The 25,792-nt window shown below is 40.0% G+C and overlaps 1 protein-coding gene across 1 annotated transcript; it reads right to left on the reverse strand.

The window, feature by feature from the left end:
- On the reverse strand, window positions 1-25,792 carry CYSLTR1 (cysteinyl leukotriene receptor 1). Its single transcript, XM_036016449.1, has 3 exons — window positions 25,306-25,792; window positions 7,085-7,170; window positions 1-2,629 (listed from the first exon to the last, which is right to left on the reverse strand). Exon 3 carries the CDS (start codon window positions 2,600-2,602, stop codon window positions 1,589-1,591), a length of 1,014 nt encoding a protein of 337 aa, XP_035872342.1. The 5' UTR covers window positions 2,603-2,629; window positions 7,085-7,170; window positions 25,306-25,792; the 3' UTR covers window positions 1-1,588.

The raw sequence follows: 25,792 nt of genomic DNA on the forward strand, positions 1-25,792 counted from the left end.
TGAGGTCCTCTCTCCTTATGTTTTGAGTTTTTACCCAATGGGTTTGCAACATTAGATATGAAATAGAAATAACATACACATTTAGAAAGAAGTCCTCTTTTCATAACTTCACTTTTTTCCCCATTATCATTTATTTCCTCTGAAGTAATATGCCTTTTGAAACACAGAATTAAGGAACAGACCACAATTTGGTAGAAACTTGTACATGAAAATTATATTTCAGCAATAATCAAATTTTTGTTTGCTGTTTTAAGAACAAAGCTTTCACTGTAATATAAAAACCATTGTAAACATATCCTTGATATTCCTGTCAACATGCCAATAAAAAAGTAAAAAGTATAAAACACTAGTACAGCTTGTAATTACCTTCCACTAATAAATGTATATCACAGAGCAAAATTTCTTACATATCATTATACACATAAGCATAAATATAAGTATTCCTTAAAACAATTTATAATATCGACAATTTTTTCTTAAAAATCCATTTTAGAACATTTTGATCCCAGTAATGAGCATGTACAAATGTAGACCTATTTTCATCTACTTTAGATACATTTTTAACTACTTCTGTTCAAAGATAGAAATGCCAGTTGTCTGGTTTCTTGAGGAAGGTCTGTGTGTCACGTAGGGGGAGAATTCCCTATAAGAACCTCAGTGATGAACAAAAGCATCACCATTGTCTTTTAGGGGTCGGGAGTCAGGAGCAGAAGACATTTGGACACAAACTGGCCTTTGACCAGGTTTATCTCCCTTAGTTTGCAGACTATACATTGCATGGGGCCTTTTAAGGGCCATTTGGCTGACTACCAGGCTTTTTCTAGCATTTGTATGTTCTGTTGGGAGAAAAGGCCCTACTTGGCCTCGTCAGTCAATGCTACAAAGGAAGAAGGCGGCAGTACAGTTTATGTAGCTCCTGGGTCATTCCGGTTGTCATCTGATGCCATGCATGCAGAAGGACATGTTAGTATGGTTGGAAACTGTTTGCTAATTTTACATCTGAAAAGGCTAGTTCTTATCCTTTGTAAAGCTTTCAGTTGAGGGGAAATTCTTGATCTTGGACCCATTTTTTTAAGTGCCAATACATGAGTATTCTTCACCTTGTGACAAATGATCAAATTTATAATTTAGTTAATAGTTATGGGATGAAATTTTTAAAAAAGATTTTATTTATTTTATTTTTAGAGAGAGGAGAAGGAAAGGAGAAAGGGAAGGTGATAAACATCAATGTGTGGTTGCCTCCCGCATGTCCCCCCGCTGGGGACCTGGCTTGCAACTGAGTCATATACTCTGACTGGGAATCGAACCTGCGGCCCTTTGCTTCACAGGCCCGTGCTCAACCCACTGGGCTACCAGCCAGATGATTTAGTTAATAGTTGTGGACGGAAATTTTAACACTTAAAAACACTTTTAGAGTCTATCATAATGTGGATGCATGAATGAGATAAATTTATAGGCATGCATCTAGTTAAGTATTTGTAAATTGTTAATGGAAGTCGTCATGTTTATTATAATTATTTGAGAAAATACTTGCTCAGGAAACTATATTTCATTGATTTGCATCAGAGATGGGTTTACACTATTCTTTTCATATTTCATCGTCTTTTTCTGGCAATGAGACCTTCTTCTTGGGTACATAAGTCATGCTGGACTGAGAATGCTTTCTAAATGTAGACAGCCTTCTCCTAAAGTTCCCCCCTGAAAAGAAATACAGGAGAGGGTCAAAACAACAATTCGATGCAGCCAGAGACAAGGTTATGACCACTGACTTTTGCATTCTAAGAACAGAATCACAAGGTTTAGTTTCATTGTACAAAAAATGAAGGTGAATGGTACGTTGAATATGATATGGCATGAAGCTGATCAAAAAGGCAGCGGTCACAATTATAATCATTCCTACAGCCTTTTTGCGACTTGGTATATTTTTCTGCATGGAATTTTTTAGCAAAGTCATAATGATCATTGTGTAACAGACAATTATAATAGTAAAAGGAATGAGAAACCCAACAAGCAGTGCCACATAATGCAAGATGAAAATGTGATTCTTAGTTTGATGGTCCTGTGGAGGCTCAAAGCACTTGGTGTTGTTTTTCTCATCTTTGTAACTTTTGGACATTAAAAATGGAGAACTGGTCAAAATCACAAAAACCCAAATGCTAGCACACACAAATCTGGCTTTTTTCTCTGTCACCAAATTAATATTCTTGACTGGGAAAACAATGGCAATGCACCGGAAAAAGCTCATGGCGGTCATGAAGAAGATGCTACAATAGAGGTTGACATACAAGGCATAGGTGCTGAGGCGACACAAAAAGTCACCAAAGAACCACATGCCTTTGTGAACATAATAGACCACGCGGAGAGGCAGTGTACATACGCAGAGTAGATCTGATACCGCTAAGTTAATCATATATATTTGGAAGGCGGACTTCTCATGATACGTTCTTATGAGGACATAGAGCACAAAGCCATTGCCAAAGAAGCCCACAACGGAGATCATAGAGTAAATGGTGGAGTACACTTGATTGCGGAAGTCTTCAATAGAGCCATTGCACGTGTTATTGCTGGCAGAGGATGCTGTCAGGTTTCCAGCTCCATCCATGTTTTTCTAGGAATGTCTGCTTGGTGCCTACAATACATAGACACATGTATTTATAAAGGGCTTATCAATTTTTACCAGACCATAAATAACAGGAAGTACTAAGGTTTCACTTTATAGTGTCACTCTGTATGCATTTGGACCATGGCAGGAAGCAAGGGCTGGGGGACAATGAGGAGGGATTCAGCTGCACCTTGTCCCCAGGAGAAGCACTCTTTCATCTTCCCTATTCTCCCCATGTTTGCCTGATGGGCTTCCCCTTAATCTTCAAGACCTAGGTACAACAGCTCTGCTTTGTTTTAAGTATTATTACTCCAATACTCATCTGTCAACCTTCATTGTAAGTGAGTTATTCAATTAAAGTTCTAAAGAAAGTAGAGTTTCATAAATATGCATCTATATGTCTATTATCTATCTATCTATCATCTATCAATGTATCTATCTATCATCTGTTTATTGGAAGAACACTGAATTCTTTTGGAAAAGAAAATCTGGGTGAAAATGCAGGGTTCTATCAAGAAGAGAGCTTAGTGGGTAACATCTTTTTTTTGCAGGAAAAGTAATTGGAATTGTTGTTAAGAGAACTCCCCTGGGGGATAATCTTAATCTATAATGTGGTTGACTCTGACCACCAAGGTGGGAGACATTTCAGAAGCCATGCCGTTATTTTAATGAGGAAAATACTTGCACAGAGGTGAAATGCATTTCTAAAATCTATACCATAACTTAAGTCTCTGAGGAAAGGCGCAGCATAACTCATTGGAATATACCCTATTTTGCTGTGTATATTGCACACCCATGTTTTTGGCCCAAACTTTCAGGAAAAAAATGTCTTTTGTTGTAATTTTTATTTCAATTTTTTATTTATTTACATTTAGATACTTGTTTTTTTTATTATAAAGAAATGTTAGCATCGAACATATTACGGCACAAGAAATTTTATGCAACAAATAATTCTAAAACACAAGAGCAGACACAAGGTATTTCAGGTACTACCCATGTGTAATGCACACCCTTATTTTTCCCTAAAAATGTGGGCAAAAAAGTGTGCATTATACCCAGCAAAATGCGGTACTTTGTGAGTATATTATTGCTGTTCATCCTTGTTCTCCTGTTAGACTCACACGCAAAACCTTCCTGTTGGACAATACATGATCATTTCTTATAGCAGGAAGTTGTTACTTAATCTAGTTTAGCTCTACCATATCAGGACAGTTAATTAGGGCAATCAATAAGCTCTGATCAGATAAAAATGGGGATAAGATAGTGTGGAAGGAGTGATTTCTTTACTGTTCTTCCAGATTCTTTTATTCTTTGGGAAGAGGGGAGCAACTCATCAATATATAATATGGTGGATAATGTTCGGTTGAAGTCTAATTCATTGGCCTTTTACAAAGCTCTTGCTCCGTGGTAACAGAGGAGTTAGAGTTTGTAAGCTGAGAGGACTGCTTGCGCATGCAAGAACTGCCAGCAATGGAGGAGACTGATCTCGTGTCTGCATCAGGGACGCAGAAACAGACAGCTATGGTAGGGGTTGTAGGTGGGATAAAACTTCAGGCTTACTACTGCTAGCAATTATATTTGCTGCAAAGATGTGTCAGCCATCTATCCATCCAGGCTAGTCCCATATTTCCTTTTCATTAAAAATGTTATTATGGCCCTGGCTGGCGTAGCTCAGTGGATTGAGCATGGGCTGCGAACCAAAGTGTCACAGGTTCGATTCCCAGCCAGGGTACATGCCTGGGTTGCAGGCCACGACCCCCAGCAACCACACATTGATGTTTCTCTCTCTCTCTCTTTCTCCCTCCCTTCCCTCTCTAAAAAATAAATAAATAAAATATTTAAATAATAAATAAATAAATCTTAAAAAAAGAAGTCTTTTTTTAAAAAAAAAATGTTGTTATTGTTCACCAAGAACTGTTGGTATATGATAAAACATTGAAGATTAATCATTCTGAGGGTGGATACCATAAGACAATGGAGAGAAATGAGTCCACTACTCCCAACCTCTGCCTTATTTTTCAGTTTGCTTTCTAGTTACCTATCTCTTTCACCATTTGTTGTCTGAAGTCTGGTGTGATCGTGAAAGAAAGGGAAACTGCCTAAACATAATCGAGGCTTTTTTCATTAGCCTATTGGGTTTTCCCCCAAAAGAGCAGTGTTACGTTGTGAAGCACTAGATGGCGCTGTTGGGATTTTTGACAAAGCCTTTTTTTTTAGGTACCACACTCGCAGGATACTTGATAATTACCATCTCTCCTTCCCATCACCGTCGACCCTCACTATACCCTGCCATAAACTCTTTCCAGAATAATTTTCCATATGTAATAGCTTCCAATTATGTCACGTCCTTGCTCTAAAACCTTCACTGATTCCTGAGTGCCTACAGAATAAAATCCACATTCCTTGGCCCAATTAAGGCTCTTTACGGTTTGCTTGCAGCTAAACTTTCCTAGCTTCTTGTCTCACTTCTTCCTTTTGCACACCCTCAGATTCACTGGAACAACTATTCTACAGTTCCAGGGACATTTTATACATGTTTTCCCCCACCTGTCTATCTTCATGGATTTCTTCTACTAGAAACTCTCTTTTCTCCGTCTATGTGCAAAAACTGCTGTCCTTCAGCTTAAGTGACACCTTCTTGACCAAGGCTTTCCAAAGTGATTTCTGTATTTTTCCTTCCTGAGGAACTTCAAATTTATCTTGCAGACCAGTGATTTGTATGCATATATTATCTTCCTTCGCAGACTATCTATATGCTACATAAGAAGGCACCGCGTACAGGGCTAACACAGATGTACCTTGACTGTAAGTGCTCAATAAATTCAATTGAGTGAATGAGGAAGTGAAAGATGGAACAAGTTTATGATTTGAAGTGATTCCCATTCGAAATCACTTACAGTTATCTTTCCATTCTAACATAAATATTGGGTTGGCCAAAAAGTTCATTCGGGTTTTTCTTTTTTTTTCATAAGATGGCTCTAGTGGCACTTCGTTGTCTTTAACTTCATTCGAAACAATTGTGTTAGATTGTACTGGGACAGCTGTCATATCAGCATGCATTTAAAAAGCAATCAAAATTGGTGAACTTTTGTGTAGCTGTTTTAATATTGAAGATGGAAGAGAATGTGCAACATTTCAGCATATTGTGCTGTATTATTTATTATTTATTCATGAAAGGTAAAAATGCAGCTGAAACTTAAAAAAAAAGACTTATTCAGTTTATGGAGAAGGTGCTGTGACTGATCGAAGGTGTCAAAAGTGGTTTGTGAAGTTTCATGGTGGAGATTTCTTGCTGGACGATGCTCCATGGTCAGGTAACCAGTTGAAGTTGATAGCGATCAAATCAAGACATTGACTGATTGAGAAAAAGCAACATTCTACCACACAAGACAAAGCCAACATACTCAGAATATCCAAATCAGTAAGGTTTTTGGTGAAAATGAAACATGTGTCTTTTACTTTATAGAAAGAAACCTGAAAGGACTTTTTGGCCAACCCAATGAAAAGCTTCCCAGCCTCAGGCCTTACAGTGGCTCTGTTACAGTACAGCTGCTTCCTAAAGTATTGAGGAAGGCTGTAAAATCATACAGAGTAATACAGAGTAATCATTTGTTTGTTAAATATTGTAAGTACATTTGAAATGCCCAGATTATTGAATGAAATATGCCGAATAAAACTGATAAATTAATAGAAAACAAAGAAACAGATGATCTTTAGTCTCATTAATAAACTTTCCAGTTCTCACAGACCAAATTAAGATTTCCAAGTACTCTCTACATTAAGGTTCAATTGTTTATAACTAAGTCAAATTAGTGACTTATATTAGGTCATTAGAAAAGACTGTAAAACTCTTGAACAATAAGTTGTTAAGGGGTAGGCATCATTTAGTCCATCCGAGCCATTCATTTTACAGATGAGGGCTTTGCTGGTCTTAAATAGTATTTAGTTCATTTTTTGTGGCATTACTCTGGTCCCCCAATAATGAGACCCATACTATGTGGAGAAAGAGATGCCTAATACCCCGTTCCTACCTGAGAACCTGCCCTGGCTGGTGTGACTCAGTGGATTGAGCACCAGCCTGTGAACCAAAGGGTTGCTGGTTCAATTTCCAATCAGGGCACATACCTGGGTTGTGGGTCAGGTCCCCAGTTGGGGGTATGCACAAGGCAACTGCACATTGATGTTTCTGTCCCTCTCTTTCTCCCTCCCTTCCCCTCTCTCTAGGTAAAATCTTAAGAAAAAAAAAAGAAGCTCACAGTGTTGTGGAGTCAGCAGTGATGGCTCAATAGGCTCAGTATGGAGAGGTTACAATACAGTATGGTAAGAGCTATCTTAACACACAAGAAAGAGGTTATCAATTGATTAATATAAACAACCAATAAACATAAATAAAATTAATTTTAGTGCAGATGATAAAGGGAGTTACTTTGATGAGATACTTTGCAAGTTGAAAAAACAATCATTTAGAAAATGGAGCCATACCTCTTCGTTGCACTGTGGCACTTTTCACGAAGGGTTCTGTTTTGTGGTCAGTGCCTCTTACGATGTAATATCAGGTAAAGCCTAAACTGAAATTATAAGATTGACAAAGAAGTTAATGACATTAAAAGCAGTCCAGAAGGGTCGTGGGAGCTTAGCAGCCTTACACGCAGATCCGAGTGAGTGATGGGATATCTAAGTTCTACGGACAAATTTAGGACTCGTTGGAGTCTATGCTGCATTCTTTTATCTCCATTTACTTTGACATCCCCAGGGGCAAAACTTGGAATACAGACCAAGGCTCACCACAGATGTTTGCTTCTGTGTGCATATAGCTTCTGTATCTAAAGATGAACACAGTATTATAAAAATCTTTGCTATGAAACCATGGTATTTTCCCTGTTTTCTTTTCTAAACAGTTTTTAATAAAGTTAGAGGGGGAAATAATGTAGGAGTTCATGTCGAAGGGTCTAGGTTTCTAAGAAGAGTTAGAACATCAAAAACATGAAGTATATCGGTCTGGGATGGCTTAGGGACAGTTTTCCTTGAAGGAAGGATAACTTAGAGGACCTTGAACTCTTCTCCCTGAAAATTATTTAGATGACTAGTATACATTTGGAGATCAATGACTTCATAGTTTGTACAGTTAACTTTTCACGAGTGTATGTCTCTTCTCTTCCATTAAACTGTATCATAAAGTCCAGGACTCACGGACATGGACCACGGTGTGGTGATTGCTGGGGGAGGGTGGTGTTAGGTGACTAAATTGTAATGCAAAAAAATATATAATAAAAGATTAAAAAGATCCAACAAAGTATAATACATCTTCAAGAAATGAGCAGAAGGGCTTTCTTAGAACAGCAGCAACCTGAACATTTTTCTTCTAAATTTGCGCTGCCCTATGGCACCTTTCATTCCTGTTTGCAAAGACCACAGAGGTTACCACTTTTCACTTATCCGTGCTCCTAAGTGCCAATAAAATGAACATCTTCCTCCAGTTTATTCTTAGCAACTATAAACAGGCTGGGACTTTCCAAAGGAACTCTACTGAAAAAAAAAAAAAAAAAGGAAACCAAGAGGAAAGTAAAGGAAATACCAAAAAAAAAAAAAAAAAAAAGAAAAAAAAAAGAACATAAGTTTTAAAGCTAGGAGCCTGAATCCACAACTACAATATTGCTGTTTGAGTCTACTGTGTACTCTTAATTATTTTTCAGATCTTCAATTTCTTTTTCCTCCCCGAACTTTCCCACCTTCTACAGGTAAGGAATTGACATAGGTAACCTGTTACTAGCAGTCTGGGTGAAGAATGGGTTACTCAGGCAAATGAAAAAATCCTTTCCAATCCTGGACTTAAGTGATTGCACTCATCTTCTCTACGGAGAGAATTAACTCTGGCTCTTTGACAGTTTTGTGTTTAGACAAGCTTAGATTCCTCCCTAGTGTGGGAAGAGAAACAAAGTTGATGAATTTCAAAGACCCAACTATGAGAAGTTTAATCTTATCAGGCCAATATACTCATTAACCATTTCCGTGGTAGCCGTGCAATTACCATTTGGTGCACTCATTACATTGTCTGGGAGGGAACTGCAGTTGTTTCCTCCACTTTGAGACCCTGAGCTGTCTCCTGTGCTTCCTTTGGTAAGTTTGAACTTTGCACCTAGCAGGGACTTTATACTTTCATCCTTTTCTCTTTTTCCTGTTTGGTTTCCTTGAGGGCTCTTGTCTCTGACAATAGCCTCATCAGGACTTGACTTCAATTACTTAATTCAGGAGTTATTCAAATCTTTTATTTGGAGAATATATATATTCTCTTGCCATCAGTCCTTTTATTTGGATACACACACACACACACACACACACACACACTCTCTCTCTCTCTCTCTCTCTCTCTCTCTCTCTCTTTCCATCAGCCCATAACCTCCGTTGAAGGTATAACCTGGTCAAGCTCCAGTGAATGAGGTAAATGAGAGAGCCCAGAGATAATCTAAAAATATAAGGTCCCACTTCATACACCATCCTCTTTATTGTTGCTGCTTTAGAACTCCCTATGCATGGAAAGGGCTGTTGCGCTTTCTAAGTGTGGTTCAGGTAGAGCTGGTGATCTGTGGTGGCCTGAGGTGGTCCCCAGGCTGGTATTTTCTATGAAGTGAAGATAGTAGTTGTGCTTCTTTCTTCTGTGTTTCTAGTCAAATGAAAAGTGATTTCTGATCCTCTCAACCCCATGTAATATTTCTCTCCTTTGAAGTCTTGCAGTATTTTGTTTGTAGTTTTCTTGTTGATTTTCATTTCCTGTTTTGACTCATAATCATCTCTGGAGTTATTCAGTTTGAACTTCCCCATTCTGCTCACCTAGTCCCACTCAACTTAAAGGGCAATAATCAGGTCATGTTCGTTTTGTGTTTCATGCCTAGTACCATGCCTTTTAAATACTGGTTGACTTGAATAATCACTTTTCTATGTTATTTTATTGATGTCTTATCAATATCAGAGGGAATCCTGGGAATCCTTGTCTAAAGAACGAGAGTGGGCATGGTGGAAAATTCACAGGACCGGTAAACTCAAGACCTGGATCATAACTCAGGCTCTAGTGGATGATTGCATGATCTTGACTAAATCACTTCCTCCCAATGTTCTCTCCACTTATCTGTAATTCAATAGGGTTGTATTATATGATCTCTGAATTCCTGTGTAGTTTGCCATTCAGTAAACCTTTGAACATCAGGGTATGTTTTTTCCCCCTTGAAATAGTTTTGATCTTAGGGGGAAAAAGAGCAAGCAGAGTAAGAGACCTATGGCTTCAGTGAAATGTAAACTTGTCCCACTTTCTAGGGCTCATGGGTCTTTCTCTTGGGCCTAATGCCTGTTGTTTTACAAGTTACAGCATCTCTGATTCTGGCAGTATAGTCACCACTCTTCAGATCTCGTAAGAGAAAAACTCATAAAGTCACCTTTGTCAGTTCCTTTTTATATCTCTTGTGTAAGATGCCCATCCTGCTAGGTCAAAAACCAATCCATCCATCCACATCTTAGCTGATGCCTGTAATTTACTCTACAGAGTTTCCAATTGGCTTTGATTTCTTGTTAAAGTGACATTCTTTAGGACTGTCAGGCCCCAAATTGATCACTCTGTCATCTCAGATGGAAGGAGTATGATGAAGGCAAGAGGAAAGAAAAGAAAGGCCCTGGCACTCTGAGCCCTGAAGGCACTGGATACACTGCAGCTGGGGAAAGCAGCACAGAAGCTGGCGGGGAGGGGGGATGGATTGGACTCCTTCCCAATTTCATCCCAGTTTCAGCTAAGTTTTACCCAATTTAATACCAAGTCCTGACATTTTTCCTTTCCATTCTTCCTCAAGAATACTGCTCCTTCTTTAGTTCTGGCTCTCATTATCCCACACATAGATGACATATAACAATCTCCTACTTCTCCCTTGAACCTTGTATTTTACTATGCTGAACAGTTTCCAATTCCTGAAGATATCTGTCATGCGCTCTTATTTTCAGGCTCTTTTCTCTCAAAATCACCTTGCAAAGCACTGCCAGACTAGTCATTTTTAGCTCTTGGTTTTGCCCTGGCTTTTTGTTGCTCAAGAGCTAACAAACGCCTGTGATTAAGCCCTAACCCTGTCTTTTGGGCAACCGTGTATACACACTAGCCCTACTTCCCTATCCGAACTTTCACATCTTAGAGAAAAGTGTTAATGGCAGAGGCCACAGAAGGGTTACTCCATGTAGAAAGAAGAAATGCATGAGTGAGTGCTAAGGAGAGTTTAGGGCTCTCAGGAAGAGAGCTTTGTAATAATCTGAGGCATCTTTTTGGACGTGCTGTTATCCCTAAGGTATACTGTAGAATGAAAGTGACAGCTTAATTACTGGAATAGGGCCTCTTAGGAAAACTTAGTTGAGGAACCAGGCTACCCTGATATGCTAGTTTAGAATTTTGATTGTCTTCCCTTGAGTGTAGTATAGTGACTCACTGAAGTACGCTAATATCCTTCTCTTTAGATGAGTGATTTTGTCCTGAGGCCATGTCTTCTAGTACCAAAGTATAACTTCTTCTTATGTTATCTTGTCCTCATTTAAATGTACCCCTGGTTACCACCCCACGTATTCCTGCACTACTCTGGGCCCACCTCCAGCCTTGTCCCACCAGAATCATCTTTTGAATAATGAAACATAGATTTTGACCTCCTTGTTTATCCAGGCTTGTTGGGGACCACCCTGCCTGGCCTCAGGAAGCTGTAACCCCCCGTGCCTTAGGCTGAGTGAAAGACCTCTGGACCAGGAGCTACTAAGGAGACAAAACTTATTTCCCTGGCATGATCAGCAGTCAATGATGGGTAACAATTCTCTAAGAAAGAGAATGAATCTAAGACAGACTCGATCATGTGGGAATGCCCTAAGGGGAGAGACTCGGGTCTGTGGATATGAAGGGGTGATGGACATCAACCCCTGCCCCCTCGGCTTTGTCAAAGCCCGAGTATTTGTTCTTAGATGTGAGAAATCCAAGTCTCCTGGCTGCCTCTGTCTCCTGCCCTTCTCAGGCCTGCGGAAATTAGCAGGGGTGGTAGGGCCCAGACCAGAAACGGCGGAGCCCTGGGGTAATCAGGCCTGGGACATAGAATATGCAAGATCCTGTGAGATCTGTTTGCTGGAGGATGTTATTAGATTAGAATTTGAAGGCACAGACAGGAAACCAAAACTGCCCTTTGAGCCCTGTTAGATAAAACCCCAATCTCTGCCCAGAATGACAGCGGGGGTTCTGTCTGCACCTTTGTAAATCAGCTACTTCTTTTGATATTTTCTTCCAGACTGTGAACCCACAAACTAAGTCTGTATTCTCAATAAAAATCTTCTTGGGAATAGATACGGGGCGCTCTCCACGAGAGAGAGTGGCCCTTCTGTCCCTATTCCCCCACAGGACCTGGTTGTCTCTGTGTATGTTTTCTCTTGTGTTTCAACGAGCATCTGCAACAGACATGGATACTGCTGGCCGGTATCCGCCACACAGGCTAAACAAATCATAAACATTTTTGTTTCCTTAAAAGTAGGGTCTTGGAAAGTAGTGAAATACACCTAATATCTCTTAACAACCCTAATCAAGGGAGATGCCGGGGTCAAATTTGATCAGCAGGGTGGGAGTTTGTTTGCTTTCTAACAACTGGGCTCTAAAATGACCTTAGGAGATGACTTTTATTTTGGAAGTTGGCTCTAAGAAGATTGTGAGAAAATGTCAAAAAATGGATAAATAAGAGTATCTGTATTAGTCTAAATTTGGAGACTTTACCGATTTCACTTTGTTGGAGTAAAATAAATTACAAATATTTTTACTTAGGAAAAGGGATTCACTTATGTGGGCTATTAAAGGTGCAAGGAACCAAATTCGTCTGCATTAGAGGAGAGATATACTTTCTAAGAGGGGCAAGGAGATAAGTGAAAATGTACACCGAGCCTGCTTTGTTCTATAAGATACAGAAAGATAATGCAAAAATTCAAAATGAGAGGAAAAAACATGCTTTATTTTAAGGTCAGTTAGTGGTTTCAGAAAATGGCACTTTTCAAAAGGTAGATATGGTGTTGAGGGAGTGGCAGGAAATCTCTTCAGTTCTACAGATGTTTAAAACACTGAAAGTTCCACAGTGAGATTATAACCTTTTAAATTTTATTTTTCACCTACAGTTTATACTCACTGTTTTTCTGTATTGCTTTCAGGTGTATAGCATAGCAGTTGGACAGTCATATACTTACATAGTGATTGCCCCTGGTATTTCCAGTACCCACCTGGTACCCTGCATAGTTCCTACAATATTAGTGACTGTATTCCCCATGCTGTGCTTTGCATCCCGGGACTGTTCTATAACTGCCAGTCTTCTCAATCCCTTCACCTCTTTCACTCCGCCCCCCAACCCTCCCCCATCTGGCAACTGCTAGGCTGCTCTCTGTGTCTAGGAGTCTTTTAACTTTGCCCATTCATTTTGTTCTTTATGTTCTGCGTGTACGTGAAGTCATATGGTGTTGGTCTTTCTCTGACAGACATATTGCCTGACTCACTGTCCAGTGCTATTTTCATGACGCCATGCTATTACCTTATTTTTCAGACCATAAAACACACCTAGGTTTTAGAGGAAAATGCGAAAAAAAATTTTGAAGCAAAAAATGTGGTAAAATAGTTAATAACATAAATAACACAGGCCACCACCCCCTCCAGCCAGGCAAGCCACATTCGGACTATAAGATGCACTCCCACTTCCTCCCAAACTGGGTGGGGGATGCATCTTATAGTCCAAAAAATACCAGTAAGTTTCAGATTCTGCAAGACCCGTCACTAAACACTGACATAAGACAAAGTCAGATACTGGCAAAAACCATGGCAGAGGAACAAACTGTTATGTAGAGGACTGTGCAAAAGCCAAGAATTGATGCATTTCTTTGTTCTTTCTTTAAGGAAAAGATGGGACTGCTGTTAACTGAATATTAGAAACTATACCATTCTTTTTAATTTTCTTGTTTTTCTTCTGTTGAGTCTGTCTTTATCACATATGCCAAATTATTCATCTCAAAGCACAGTTGCGATCTTATCACTTCCCTTAAAAAGGTCTCCAGTGACCTATTAAGTTAAGCTCAAAACATCCTTGAAGACTACAAAGTATTCTACCTTAACCTTATGGAGTCACTTTCCATGGTTTGTGATTTAGTTCAACAATGTTCAGCAGCCTGGGTGTAGGAGAGAAAAAAATGCAAACCCTTAAATGGATATAAAGTGGGGTGGTCATAGAGCAAGTGTTACGGAAGGACAGTGGGGTACCGGAAGTTGAGAATGCTGCCTAAAGAATGGTTAAAAGTAAAACCATGAAGTAGTTTAGCAGCTTTGGAGAAAAGGGATGGACCCAGAGACTGGAAGATTCTTGGAGATTTAAGAACCTACAGTGTAGTAACATTAAGGGAATGAAAGAAGCAAAGGTTAGAGTGTGTATACTGGACGTGAAGATTTTCAGTTGTGTGCTGATAAATATGGCCCTAAGTATAGCCATGGAATGAGTAACCAAAGTGGGACATGAGTGAGTGTTTTTCCAGAAAGATGATCAAGAGAATTTGAAGTCCCTTTACTGGGTTGGTTTGTTTACTTGAAAGATGAAGTTACTAGGATTTGGGTTCAAAAGGAAGACTGCAAGCCAAATGCCAAAATACTGAGTGAATTATGGAAAAAGAACTATGAGATCAACAGGTGATGACATTAATAAGGAGGATTAGAATGTAGCACAGATGCATGACTTTTGTATTATGGCAGAAGGGTCATTGTTTAAAGTGGCACCAGGGAGCCAGGAGATAGACATCTAATTGATTCTCTAGGGCTCACACTGCATAGCATGTAGAAAAATAAGCAGCTTCCCTTTTTGTGTATGTTAGTGAACATTTTTTCAAATTATGCTTGGCATTTGATATTATATTCATGTATAGCATAGGGTAAGATACTTATATAACTTACAAAGTGATCCCCCCTAAGTCTAGTATCCCCTTGACACCTTACATATTTAATCCCAGTATTATTGACTGTATTCCCTGTGCTGTACTTTACATCCCCAGGACTATTTCATAACAGCCAATCCATACTTCTTTTTTTTTAAGGTCTTATTTATTTATTTTTAGAGAGGGGAGGGAGGAGGGAGAAAGAGAGGGAGAGAAACATTTTAATCAGTTGCCGCTTGCGTGCCCCAAACTGCAGACCTGGCCTGCAGCCAAGGCATGTGCATTGACCGGGAACCAAACCGGTGACCTTTTGGTTCACAGGCTGATGCTCAAGCCACTGAGCCATACCAGCCAGGGCACTGATTTGTACTTCTTGGTCCCTTTACACTTTTCACTAACACCCAAATCCCCTCTCACCTGACAACCATCAGTTTGTTATAAGCAGCTTAAATTTGATGGGAGGGACAAAGTTTCTATTAAAGCAAAGAGGTGATGGGAGAATTATTCGAAGAGGATTAGGATGTTGTAGAATTTACTTATGATGGAAATAGGGGTCCAGAGATCAAAGTGAGGAAATAAAGGGTCAGTAGAAAGGTTAGACGTGGAAGGAAGACTTAGGAGGCAGGAAGTACAGGGTGTTCTCAGGATGTTAGAACCTTGGAAAGCAGTAGATCACAGAGGTCTGTAGCGGACCGGTTTGTTTCAGCCTGGCAAATGTGACTCAGCTCTGTATGGAAAACCTGCAGAAGCAAGGTGGTGGGCAGGAGCCAGACCTTCAAACCGAGTTTTCCCGCGGGAATGAGGCCTAGAAAATGCATACTGACTGTTCTGGCTTGCTCTTGCTAAAACTCCATCACCCTGGTCTAAAACAACAAATATGTATTGTCTATCTTCAAGGTAATTTCCAAAGCCTGTGTGAATTTTCTCAAGGACAGAGCTCATCAGCTCGCTGCCATTCCCCTCTGTATGTTATTTTCATTTCCTTGATTGTACCTAAAATGTAGACAATAATATTCTATGTAATAGCTAATAAATCTTTCTCTGATGTCAGACCCAAGAAAAACAATAAAAGCCTGTCTAGGCAAGGGTCAGGGTGGTCTCCCCTTGAGAGAGTAGTCGTGCCATTCCCTTTTTCTCCACAGGATTACTGTCGCGTGTGCATTTATCTTCTCTTTCAGCCACAACAAGGCGGAACTCTGCTGGCCGGAGTCTGCCACAGAGGTTGATGGTTTAACTACAGAATTCGGTTTTCTATTTTTATTTACTTTATGTTTCTACTTCTTTTGACTTTTTCTTAGAGTAATTTCTGTATTTGTCTAATATCTACTACTAAATTATATACTTTTAGAAGACAAAAACTAGATATAAATAATATGAATAGTTTCTGTAGAACCTAGCAAAACACATGGCATTTGCTGCCTAATGAATGTGTTAAATCAGACTAACTCATTTCAAAATTGCTTTATTGAGGCACCTTAGATTTTCTAGTTCATTTATTGTATTACTTTATTATTTTCCTTTGGTGTAATTTTGAAATAGTTAACAGGGTTTTTTTCCCTGGAACATCTTAATCAAAGCAAAAAAGTACAACTTTTATGAGAGCTAAATTAAGCTTCTTGTTTCCCATCCAACTAAAATGATGTGCAAGCCTGACAGCAGAAGTATGATTTCTAAATATAAAAGTGGTCCCATAGGTTCAACTAGATTCCTTGAGAACTGTGATGAAATCTTTTCTCCATGCTTTCCTCTTCCCATTTTACTCCCTCTTATACTTCTCCATGTTTCCCCTAGAGTGTTTCACGTAGCAGGAACATCATGGATGCCTAGCGAAATTCTAGGCCATTCTCTTTTCTGAAAATATTATTGACCCATGCCAGTAAAATGTGCCCTCTGTTAATAAGCCAAGAAGAGATGCCATTTGGAGCCAGAAGTGATCTTTGAGATACTGTTCCAACGAATTTTTACATTTGAAAACACTGCAACCTGGGGGTGATAGTAGAGTGGAGGTGACTTGCTCGAGAGCACATAGCTAGTAACAGGACTGAGATCGGAACCTAGGCACTATGGTCATCTGTCCAGTTCTGCTCCTGTACTGCTGCTGCAATACCAGGTCTTCTTCTTTTTTTTTAAGATTTTATTTATTTATTTTTAGAGAAACAAAGGGAGAGAGAGAGGGAGAGAAACATCAATGTCTGGTTCTTTATTGCGTGTCCCCTACTGGGGACCTGACCTGCAACCCAGGCATGTGCCCTGACTGGGAATCGAACTGGTGACCCTTTGGTTTGCTGGCCGACACTCAATCCACTGAGCCACACCAGCCAGGGTTAACAGCTCTTCTTTTTGATCTCCCTTGTCAAAGACAGATTTCTCAGATTTGTCAAAGGAATTGTCAGTGCACCCAAAATTGGTGACATGCAAATGTTTGGTGTTCAATGTTTTGCTTCTCTCTTTTCTCTCAAGAACTTATCAACTGCTATAATATAAAAAGATAATTTTCATGTAGATGACTCAAAATCTGTAGCTCAGCCACAAAATACTTGCCTGAACTTGATTTATTTTTTTAAGACTTTGTTTATTAATTTTTAGAGAAAGGGGAAGGGAGGAAGAAAGACAGAGAAACATTGATCGATTGCCTCTGCATGGCCCTGGACCAGAAACTGAACCCACAACCCAGGCATGTGCCCTGACTGGGAATCAAACCCACGACCTTTCGCTTTGTGGGATGACCCCCAACCCACTAAACCACATGGGTCAGGGTTCACCTGAACTTTAGTCTCTCATTTTCAACTGCCTGTTAGATTGGTTTTTTTGGATCACATGCCTTGTTCTCAGTTTCAAATACTTACTGACAAATATACATTTTTCCCTCCAAAATCAACTTGTCCAGCTGATTTTTCTTTTCTTTTTTTTTCATGGACGTGAATAATCTTCTAGTCATTCAGGCACAGAACCTGAGAGTCATATTTTATGCCACTCCATCCTAACCTCATCCTTCATGTGTACATTCCAAGTTTTGTTCAGTCTTTTATTACAGAGTCTTCTGATTCTCTCTCTTCCACCAATTTAGTTCAGCATTCTTATCTCATCATGCCTTGGCTAGTTGAAGATACTTGAACTATGCATCCTCTTTCACCCTTACATATAAGGTCAGAGAGGTGAACTTGGCACTTTTCCACTCATAATTCAAGATTCAAGTTGAAGTTATTCTCTACAAATGCCCCCTTGTTCATGGTTCTCTTATTTTTCACAGTGATGTAATAACTCTTTTAGCTTACACATCTGTCATACCCATTTAGATGGTGAGCCCATTAATGACAGTGAGTCTGCTTTATTAATTTTGGCTCCCTTCGTCTCCTAATGAGCAACTTTGGAAGAGTAACTCTGTATCATGAAATGCTTTTGAGTACTAGAGTTTTTAACTTGCTGGGGTGGGGGTCTAAAGGGTTGAGGGCAGAGCATGCTTTTTGTGTGGAAATGTAGGCAATATTGTGCAAGGGTCTAGATAATCATGTAAAGTGGAAGTGAAATGTGGACACCCCTAGAAGGGTAGGGTCTATTAACAAACTCCAAAAAATCAGAAAGAGTATAGGGGAGCATGACTTGTGAATGGACACTTTATAAATCACTGGAGAAGAAAGAAACGCGGCTGGGAAGATGAATGCACACATTTAGGATGAAACAGAAGGCAAAGAGCTTAAAACAAACAAACAAACCAAAATAGAATACCAAAGTAGTCTGGTGAGGCTCAAGTAGAGTTGAAAAGTGGCCTCGGCCAGAGACTGATAGAAGCTAAAGACCCAAGGACATGTCTGACAATTGGCCTGGGTGAAACTGATAATGCTTGGTTTTGAATTCAGCCAACTGGAGAGACTGAAAGATCAAATCAGTATTTGGATGTAGTTTTATGAATCTATTAAGTTGAATGACTCCCCCCTCCCAGGCTTCCTTTACCTTTCTAGTAAATGCTAGCTAGTATGCACCGGATGGTCTGCATGTGTTGGCTGAATGCCAGCAGGGGTGGAGTGATAAGGGTAAGCGCCAAAGCAAAAGAGGAAGTGGGGGAGCTTGCAACCCCAGGCTCAGCCTTCTAAGGCTGATACTTCTTCCACTTTTGCTGAGCAGTGGCAAGATGCAGGAAACGTAGTTTTCATGAGAGTGCAGCCCAGTGGGACCCTAATTTATTTGGTCAACTCCCCAGTGCCCTTTTTCCTATTTTCCATGTATCCTATTATTGTCAAATAAAAAAGTTAGTTGTGCTGTTCATCCCATAAAGCTGAGCTCAGGGAAGTGAGAGACTGAGGGACAATGTCCCCTCCAAGCTTTCTTGCTGTATAATGAATGAATAACATCGTAAGATGTTTAAAGTGATAATCTGATATATGTCTACCTTGTGAAGGGTTTCTCTCCAAGTAAAGTAACTGGGACAATGTTTTATTAAATTTTTTGATGCAGCAGGTGTTTGTTGGGTGGATACATGAATGGAGAATCAGCAAATATGAGTATTCTGGAAACTAGAAAGCACTATACACATGTAAATTTGTATGGTTTTCTTTCCTGCTCGTACTAGGCTGAGCTCAGGTTCCACTTCCCGACACCAACTTTGACTGCCCTGTTCCCTGCTCGCATTTCTATTCTTTGAACTTGTATTTTGTTCATTGTCTGTACTTATATGCACCTTGTATTGTATCTTTTAAGTGTAGGAATGTTGTCTCTTTAAGTACATTCATTGTCTGGGACAGAGAAAAGAAGTCCAGCCTTTTTATTTTCTTAAGCTCTGTGAATGCAATGCCTAGCCTATCACAATGGCTTCACCCATAGACAAATGGGCAATAGATATTAATAGAGTGATTGGATATTGATTGACTGGAGCAAAACCACACAACCTCCATGGGGTTTTAATCTCCAAACAACCAGGCTTGTACTAATGACCCCAGTGGCTTTCCCTCCACATAACGAAAGATCTCGGGGAAAGGAGTAGAAAGATCTTCCCACCATTGCTGCAGCCTTATTATCACAATAAGTAGCCTTTTCACTTGCCATTTTCAGGGACATGCTTAGCAGTGTTCTCACTGTTAGAAACTACAGGGGAGTTGGTACGGCATTGCTGGCAGTTCTCAGAAGTTTCTTCTCTAGTAGCTCATTCATCCCTTAGGGGAGGGAGAACATCACACTCATCAAATTGGGCCAATCTGTTGTCAGTAGGAGTCCAAATACAGGAGAATGTCACAGTCCAAAAGGCACTTGGACTGTGTCATTCACAGGTAATTATGCAGTGTCCCCCTTACATAGTACTGTGACACAAACATTTATCCTGTGTAATCAGAATAAAGTGATGTATAAGAACTGACTTGAGCCCTGGCTGGCGTAGCTCAGTGGATTGAGCGTGGGCTGCGAACCAAAGGGTCACAGGTTCGATTCCAAGTCAGGGCACATGCCTGGGTTTCAGGCCAGGTCCCCAGTGGGAGCCATGTGAGAGGCAACCACACACTGATGTTTCTCTCCCTCTCTTTCTCCCTCCCTTCCCCTCTCTCTAAAAATAAATAAATAAAATCTTAAAAAAAAAAAGAACTGACTTGAAGGGAAATGCAAGTCACAAAATGGCAATAGTGATCTTGAGGAGTACATGCATGTGTGTGGGAGTGCACAGTGGAAGAGTTTGATCCTTAGCCTGGGTGGTAGAAATGTGTAACAGACAGCTAACATATCTTTGAACTTATAAAGCACTACCTTCTTCTGGGGATACCTGTATAAGTCTCTGCCTTATTACCAGAAACTTGGAATCCCTGTAAGTTCTGCTCATAGCCAGCTCTGAGGACTGCCTCTAACTTCTTGGTATTTCGATGCCTTGATCTTGGAAGGAAAAGAATTATTCTCTTACAGGGGTGTCCAACTTTTTGGGCCAACTCTGGGCCACACTGGAAGAAGAAGGGTTGTCTTAGGCCACACATTAAGTACATTGTGAAATGTAATCACAAGAAAATCTCATCATGTTTTCAGTAAATTTACAATCTTGTGTTGGGCTGCATTCACAGCCACCCGGGACCGCATGTGGCCTGTAGGCTGCGGGTTGGATACCCCTGTAGGAGATTGCTTTTGATTGAAGGTCCTCGTCTTAAACAAGAATTCAAATTTAGGTTAAATGGAAAGGGTAACCAATTTGGAATGAAAATAAGCTTTTAATATCTTCTGAGGCCTGAACTGCATAGGAGCTTTGACAGAGCATGTGTCAGAGATGCTGGTGTGTTATTGTTAGCTTCCTTCCATGTATCGTGTTGAATCCATGACAACACCAAAACAGCCCTATGTAAAAACAGAGGCCATCAATGTCAAGTGGATGATAAATCACAAGAAGTTTTAAATCACAAGAAGTTTTATATGTCAGACATCTCAAAATGTGATTCCAAACTAGATTTTTTTCCTTTTTAGGGAAAAGTGGTTGGATGAAAAGAAAAGAAAGCCCACATATACCAGGGGACTATAAGTCTGGACCTCGGCTCCATTTCCTTTTCCATCAGCTACATTTCAGCGGGAGCTCAAAAGTCCGGGATATACTGATTCCACAAACACTCTCAATAAGATAGTATTTTATTCATCGAAAGGAAAACCAACTCTGCATTTCAGTGCTCAAGGGTCTAGATTTATTCTTCTGTTTTATCTCTTTCCTCTGATTCCTAGCAGGGCCCCTTCCTGATTTCTCATAAATATTTATTGATATTTCTTTCTCTTTTCTCTCATATGAACTCCCCCCTAAATACAGAAGCAAAACTGGTGGGGCACAAAGAATGGAGGTATGATAGGATTGAGATGAAATGAGGAAGCAAGGTAGAAGACTTTTGGGGTGCAGAACTTATATAGAAATAGTGGTCTTCTCCACCAACCTATAAGGAGTTCTCAATTGAAGGCAAAAATAATTGTCTGTTGATGGTGCCTTAGCACCAGTATTGTAACATGAATTAATGGACTTAAGATGTTTGAATTTATAGTCTGGCTAAATGGCTTTCTTTGTTGCCTTTTCTGGAAGGATAATGATATGCTACTCCCTGCTATGAGTTTATCAGACCTCTTAGCAGTTGTATATCCTCAGTGCAAATCAACACATTGGCATTCTGACTCATGAGTCACTTTTGCAGGGTTGATTAGCAGGAACGTGTCCCCTGCAAGTTGACTTACCCTGACTGAACTGGAAAAGCTGTTTCTCCCTGCCTTTCAAATCATACTATGTAGACATCCATGTAGCCTGAAACCCAGGTAACATTGATGTGATAGACAGACATGACTGTGCCTTTGCATTTCATGGAGAGACATGTGCACTATACCTACCTATATGTTCTGGGAACATGATTTGTGTTATAACCAAATCTGTGGTTGGACAAGTGGCTTTAGGACAGTGAAATATTGTGTTCCATTCAGAACTTTTTGTAACAATTGTTTTGGTCCTTAGCATTTAATTCTAAGAACAGTGGGCTTAATGGAAGCAGTAGCTAATGAATAAAGGTGGGTTGTGTTTTCATAGAAATACCTGTTAACTATTGTAGTCCTTTTGAAATTCACATTGAGGCTTGCATAAGTATTGTACAGTTAGTGGTAACCAGAGGGCTGGATCTCATGGCAGGCCCTAGGAGTTGGATGGAATTGCCGATACTTGGAGTAAGGCCCCTAGAGCTGGGGGTGTATTTTGGCGGCAGAAAGTAACTGGCCCCACTCCCACCACGTGCTGTCAAGCCTGTTGTGTATTTCATTCACCTGGAATGGACTTCAAACAAAACCCTTTTAGATGGTGGTTTGTATTTTCCATTTTTCATAGTTATTATTTTAAAAGATCTAAAACAATATTACTATAAGCTTATTACTGAAGTTGCTACGTGAGGAAACCCAGCAAAACTGATAGTTGGTAACTGGATAAAGAATGTGTAGCTGATTACAAGCCAAAGCTAGCATGAACTCCCAGTCCTCCAAGGCCATTTCTTTTCCATTGAAATTCAAGCAAGATGGTTACCAGCAGCCACCAATAGGTTGCAGGGTTTAGGACAGACTTACACTGGATGATTGCTTGAAGCAAAAATTCTCCATGCTGCTTATGTAAGAATAACTTAGCATTTATTGAATGCTCATGGTGTGGATGAAGCCCTATGCTGGTTCTTGTTGGGAAGGGGGGATTTAAAAAGAAGAAGTAACCTGATACCTTCCCTCAAGATGCTTGCTATCTTTTGAGAAGAAGTGTATTTCTGTGGCTCTTATTTGTTAGGACTGTCCTCTTTCTCTGGCCTGAAAATGTAGGCACTGCACAAATTTCAGTTATTGGTCCATCTTTTAGATTTACTAAATTTAACTTTTAAATGTAGTTGAGCCATTTATATGACCTTGGCAATCAATCATACTCCCCAGATGTAACTGTGGCCTGCACCTCTTCTCCATCATTCACATTTGGGGTCATTCCTTCCAAACAGTCATAAGACATTGCTTTTTGGCACTGGCTGGTGTGGCTCAGTGGGTTGAGTGCCAGCCTGCAAACTGAAAGGCTGGTTCGATTCCCAGTCAGGGCACAAGCCTAGGTTGTGGGCCAGGTCCCCAGTTGGGGGAGCGTGAGTGGCAACCACACACGGGTGTTTCTCTCCCTGTCTTTCTTCTTCCCTTCCTCCTCTAAAAATAAATAAATAAAATCTTTAAAAACTATCTACTCTCAGAGATACTCACTTCAGGTCGGTTACCCTATCAATAAATAAAAAAAGACGTTGCTTCTTGGAAATTTTGCCATCTCCTCAAACTCAATAGGTGCAAGCAGAACTAATCATATCCTACAATTCCCATTTCTGTCCTCGAATTACCTATTCCCATTTCTGTCCTCGAATAGTAGTAGCACCACTGCCCAGATCCCACAGGTTCCAAATTTCAGAGATGTCTCTGGCTTCTTTCCTATGCTGCCTGTATCTAATCCCTCACCAGTTTCCCTCTATGATTCCTTATGGATGTCTCTTGGGTTCCTCGATGGTCCACTTCCACTGCCATCCACCTAATCTAGAGCCTCATTATATTCTGCTCTGTTAGTGTTCTCTCATCTCCACTTCTCTCCAGGCATAGTCAAGTTATGAAACTCATCTCCTCAAAATATTTTTTATCACCTATTCCAAGTTTGCTAATGAGATTTCCCATTAAAAAGTGCCTGGAATTAAAGGTCGAATAAGCTTGTCTTACATTTCTATCCAGATTCATTTTCTGTGATTCCTCAACTCAGTCCCTTCATGTAGCCCCATCAGGCACCGTGGTGTGTCCTGCAGGGCCACGTGTAAATTCCCCAAGCCTAGGGACTGCAGCTTACCTTGCTTGGTGCCACAGACTGTACTGTGCTTAATCAACACTTATTTAACTAGATTACAATGTATTTGACAAATTGTAATAAGAACATAAGACATAGCAAAATAGGTCAGACTAGTGATCCACACATCTATGTTATCTGAACAGTTGTGATACTTACCCTTCATGCCATTAGCTTCACAAGGCTGGATATGCACCTTAAGGATCATTCCCTTTAATCCCTTAATCCCAATGATATAGCAAAGGCAAATTGATAATTTCCTGTACCATGGAAAACTCTTGATTTTTGTAGCAGATAAGTAGTTCTTCAACACGTCAAAAGTTTGATTAAAGATAGCAGGGAAAAGGTAGTAGAAAATGAAATTGATAGTTCCAGGTTAGGAAGACAGAAATACTGGATTCCAGCTGGGACTCAGTCTGCAAACTTTCATTAGCTTACCATTTTTTGGGGGTTCACGGCTCCTAGCCTGATTGATCTTCTTTGCAGGAACTCATGGGCATGCAGTGCAGTCCCAAGTCCAGGTTTAGTTACATTTAGTTTTTAAATAATCACCTCATACATATATGGTATCATGGCCCCTCTCTAGATTTCAAAACAATTAGAGCAATTCGGGGCAGAGAATTGCATCCAAAAGTCAAGTGTTTTCCTTTTTTTTTTTTAGCTACAAATGGAACCCACTAAGCCATTTGTTTACTCTTTAAAAGAGCTTCTTTGCTGTCCAGTATAAAGAATGGCCCTGGCCAATGATTTTGATTGGAATGTATGGAGTGCTGGCATTGTGTAAACCCGCTATATATCATATATGTCTTAAGATGCTAACCAGATCATGCAATTTCCTTATATTCATTTATAGTTTTGAGAGCTTTCTATTTTCAGTCGGTAGTCCCAATTTGCCAGTTTCTAGTTGTGTGGTATGTTTCCAGAATATTTCTTCATTTCTCTGAGTCCCTTTTCTTATTTGCAAAACAGGGATCATAAAGCTTACCCTGTCTAAATAGCATGATATTGACAGGTTCAAGTTGGGTAATGAAGGGGAAACTACCTTGTGAAAATACCAGATAATTCTCTACTTTTTTTCCCCTTTAGCTGTCACTATATATTTCTTTCAACATTGAAGGAAACTGCCACTACAGATTAGAGAAACTCCATGAAGTCCTTAAAATAGGATTTGAAAATACATCTTAACATTTCTGACTTAATTGCAAAGGTGCTGGAGGCTTGGGGACTGTCCCCTCTGTATTTTGCAGCATTGAGCTCCTACCTAGCAGAAGCACTGAGCAACACTTGTTGACAGACTGGATGATCACATTTCTGACCAATACATAAAGCAGTCCAATTGAAAGCAGGTAGGACAGATCCCCAAGCTCCCAGGAATTTGCTAAAATCAGCAAAATTTTACTACATACAGTTCTGGTCCTCGCATGGAAACATTGAATCTCCTTACCTGCACAGTTCAAGGCTGACACTTTAGGGTCCTTTTGCTTTTGTTCTCAGAAGCAAACTCCAAGTCTTCAGTTAATCCAATGTACCTGTTTCTTGCACAGCTAAGCCGTCATTGGTGATCTGCACAGTGGATCTAAATAATCTGCAGGACCCTGAGGGTGTACTTCATTCACAGGGCACCTGCTCTTCAGGCAAGCTTCTTTGAAAAGATGGGCTGCTGCTGTTTTGGAAGAGCGGAGGGGGTAGGGCACATGCTAGTCAATGTATACAGATCCTTCTTCCTCTTTCAGATTGGTTTTCAAACTGTTTAAAGCATGGGTGAGCTTGGCTCCTCTGGTGCCAAATGAGGGAGGGGTAGGGTGAGGGAGGGTGGAAGGATAGGAACTGGGGACTTGGAGGTTATTGTGTGTGTCAATAAGCTTTTATCCCTAGCACCAGCAGCAGAATCCTCAGGAAATCACACAGCTGCTCTGAGATGGGAAGCAGGA

This window comes from Phyllostomus discolor, chromosome X, assembly GCF_004126475.2.
Source record: "Phyllostomus discolor isolate MPI-MPIP mPhyDis1 chromosome X, mPhyDis1.pri.v3, whole genome shotgun sequence".
NCBI lineage: Eukaryota > Metazoa > Chordata > Mammalia > Chiroptera > Phyllostomidae > Phyllostomus > Phyllostomus discolor.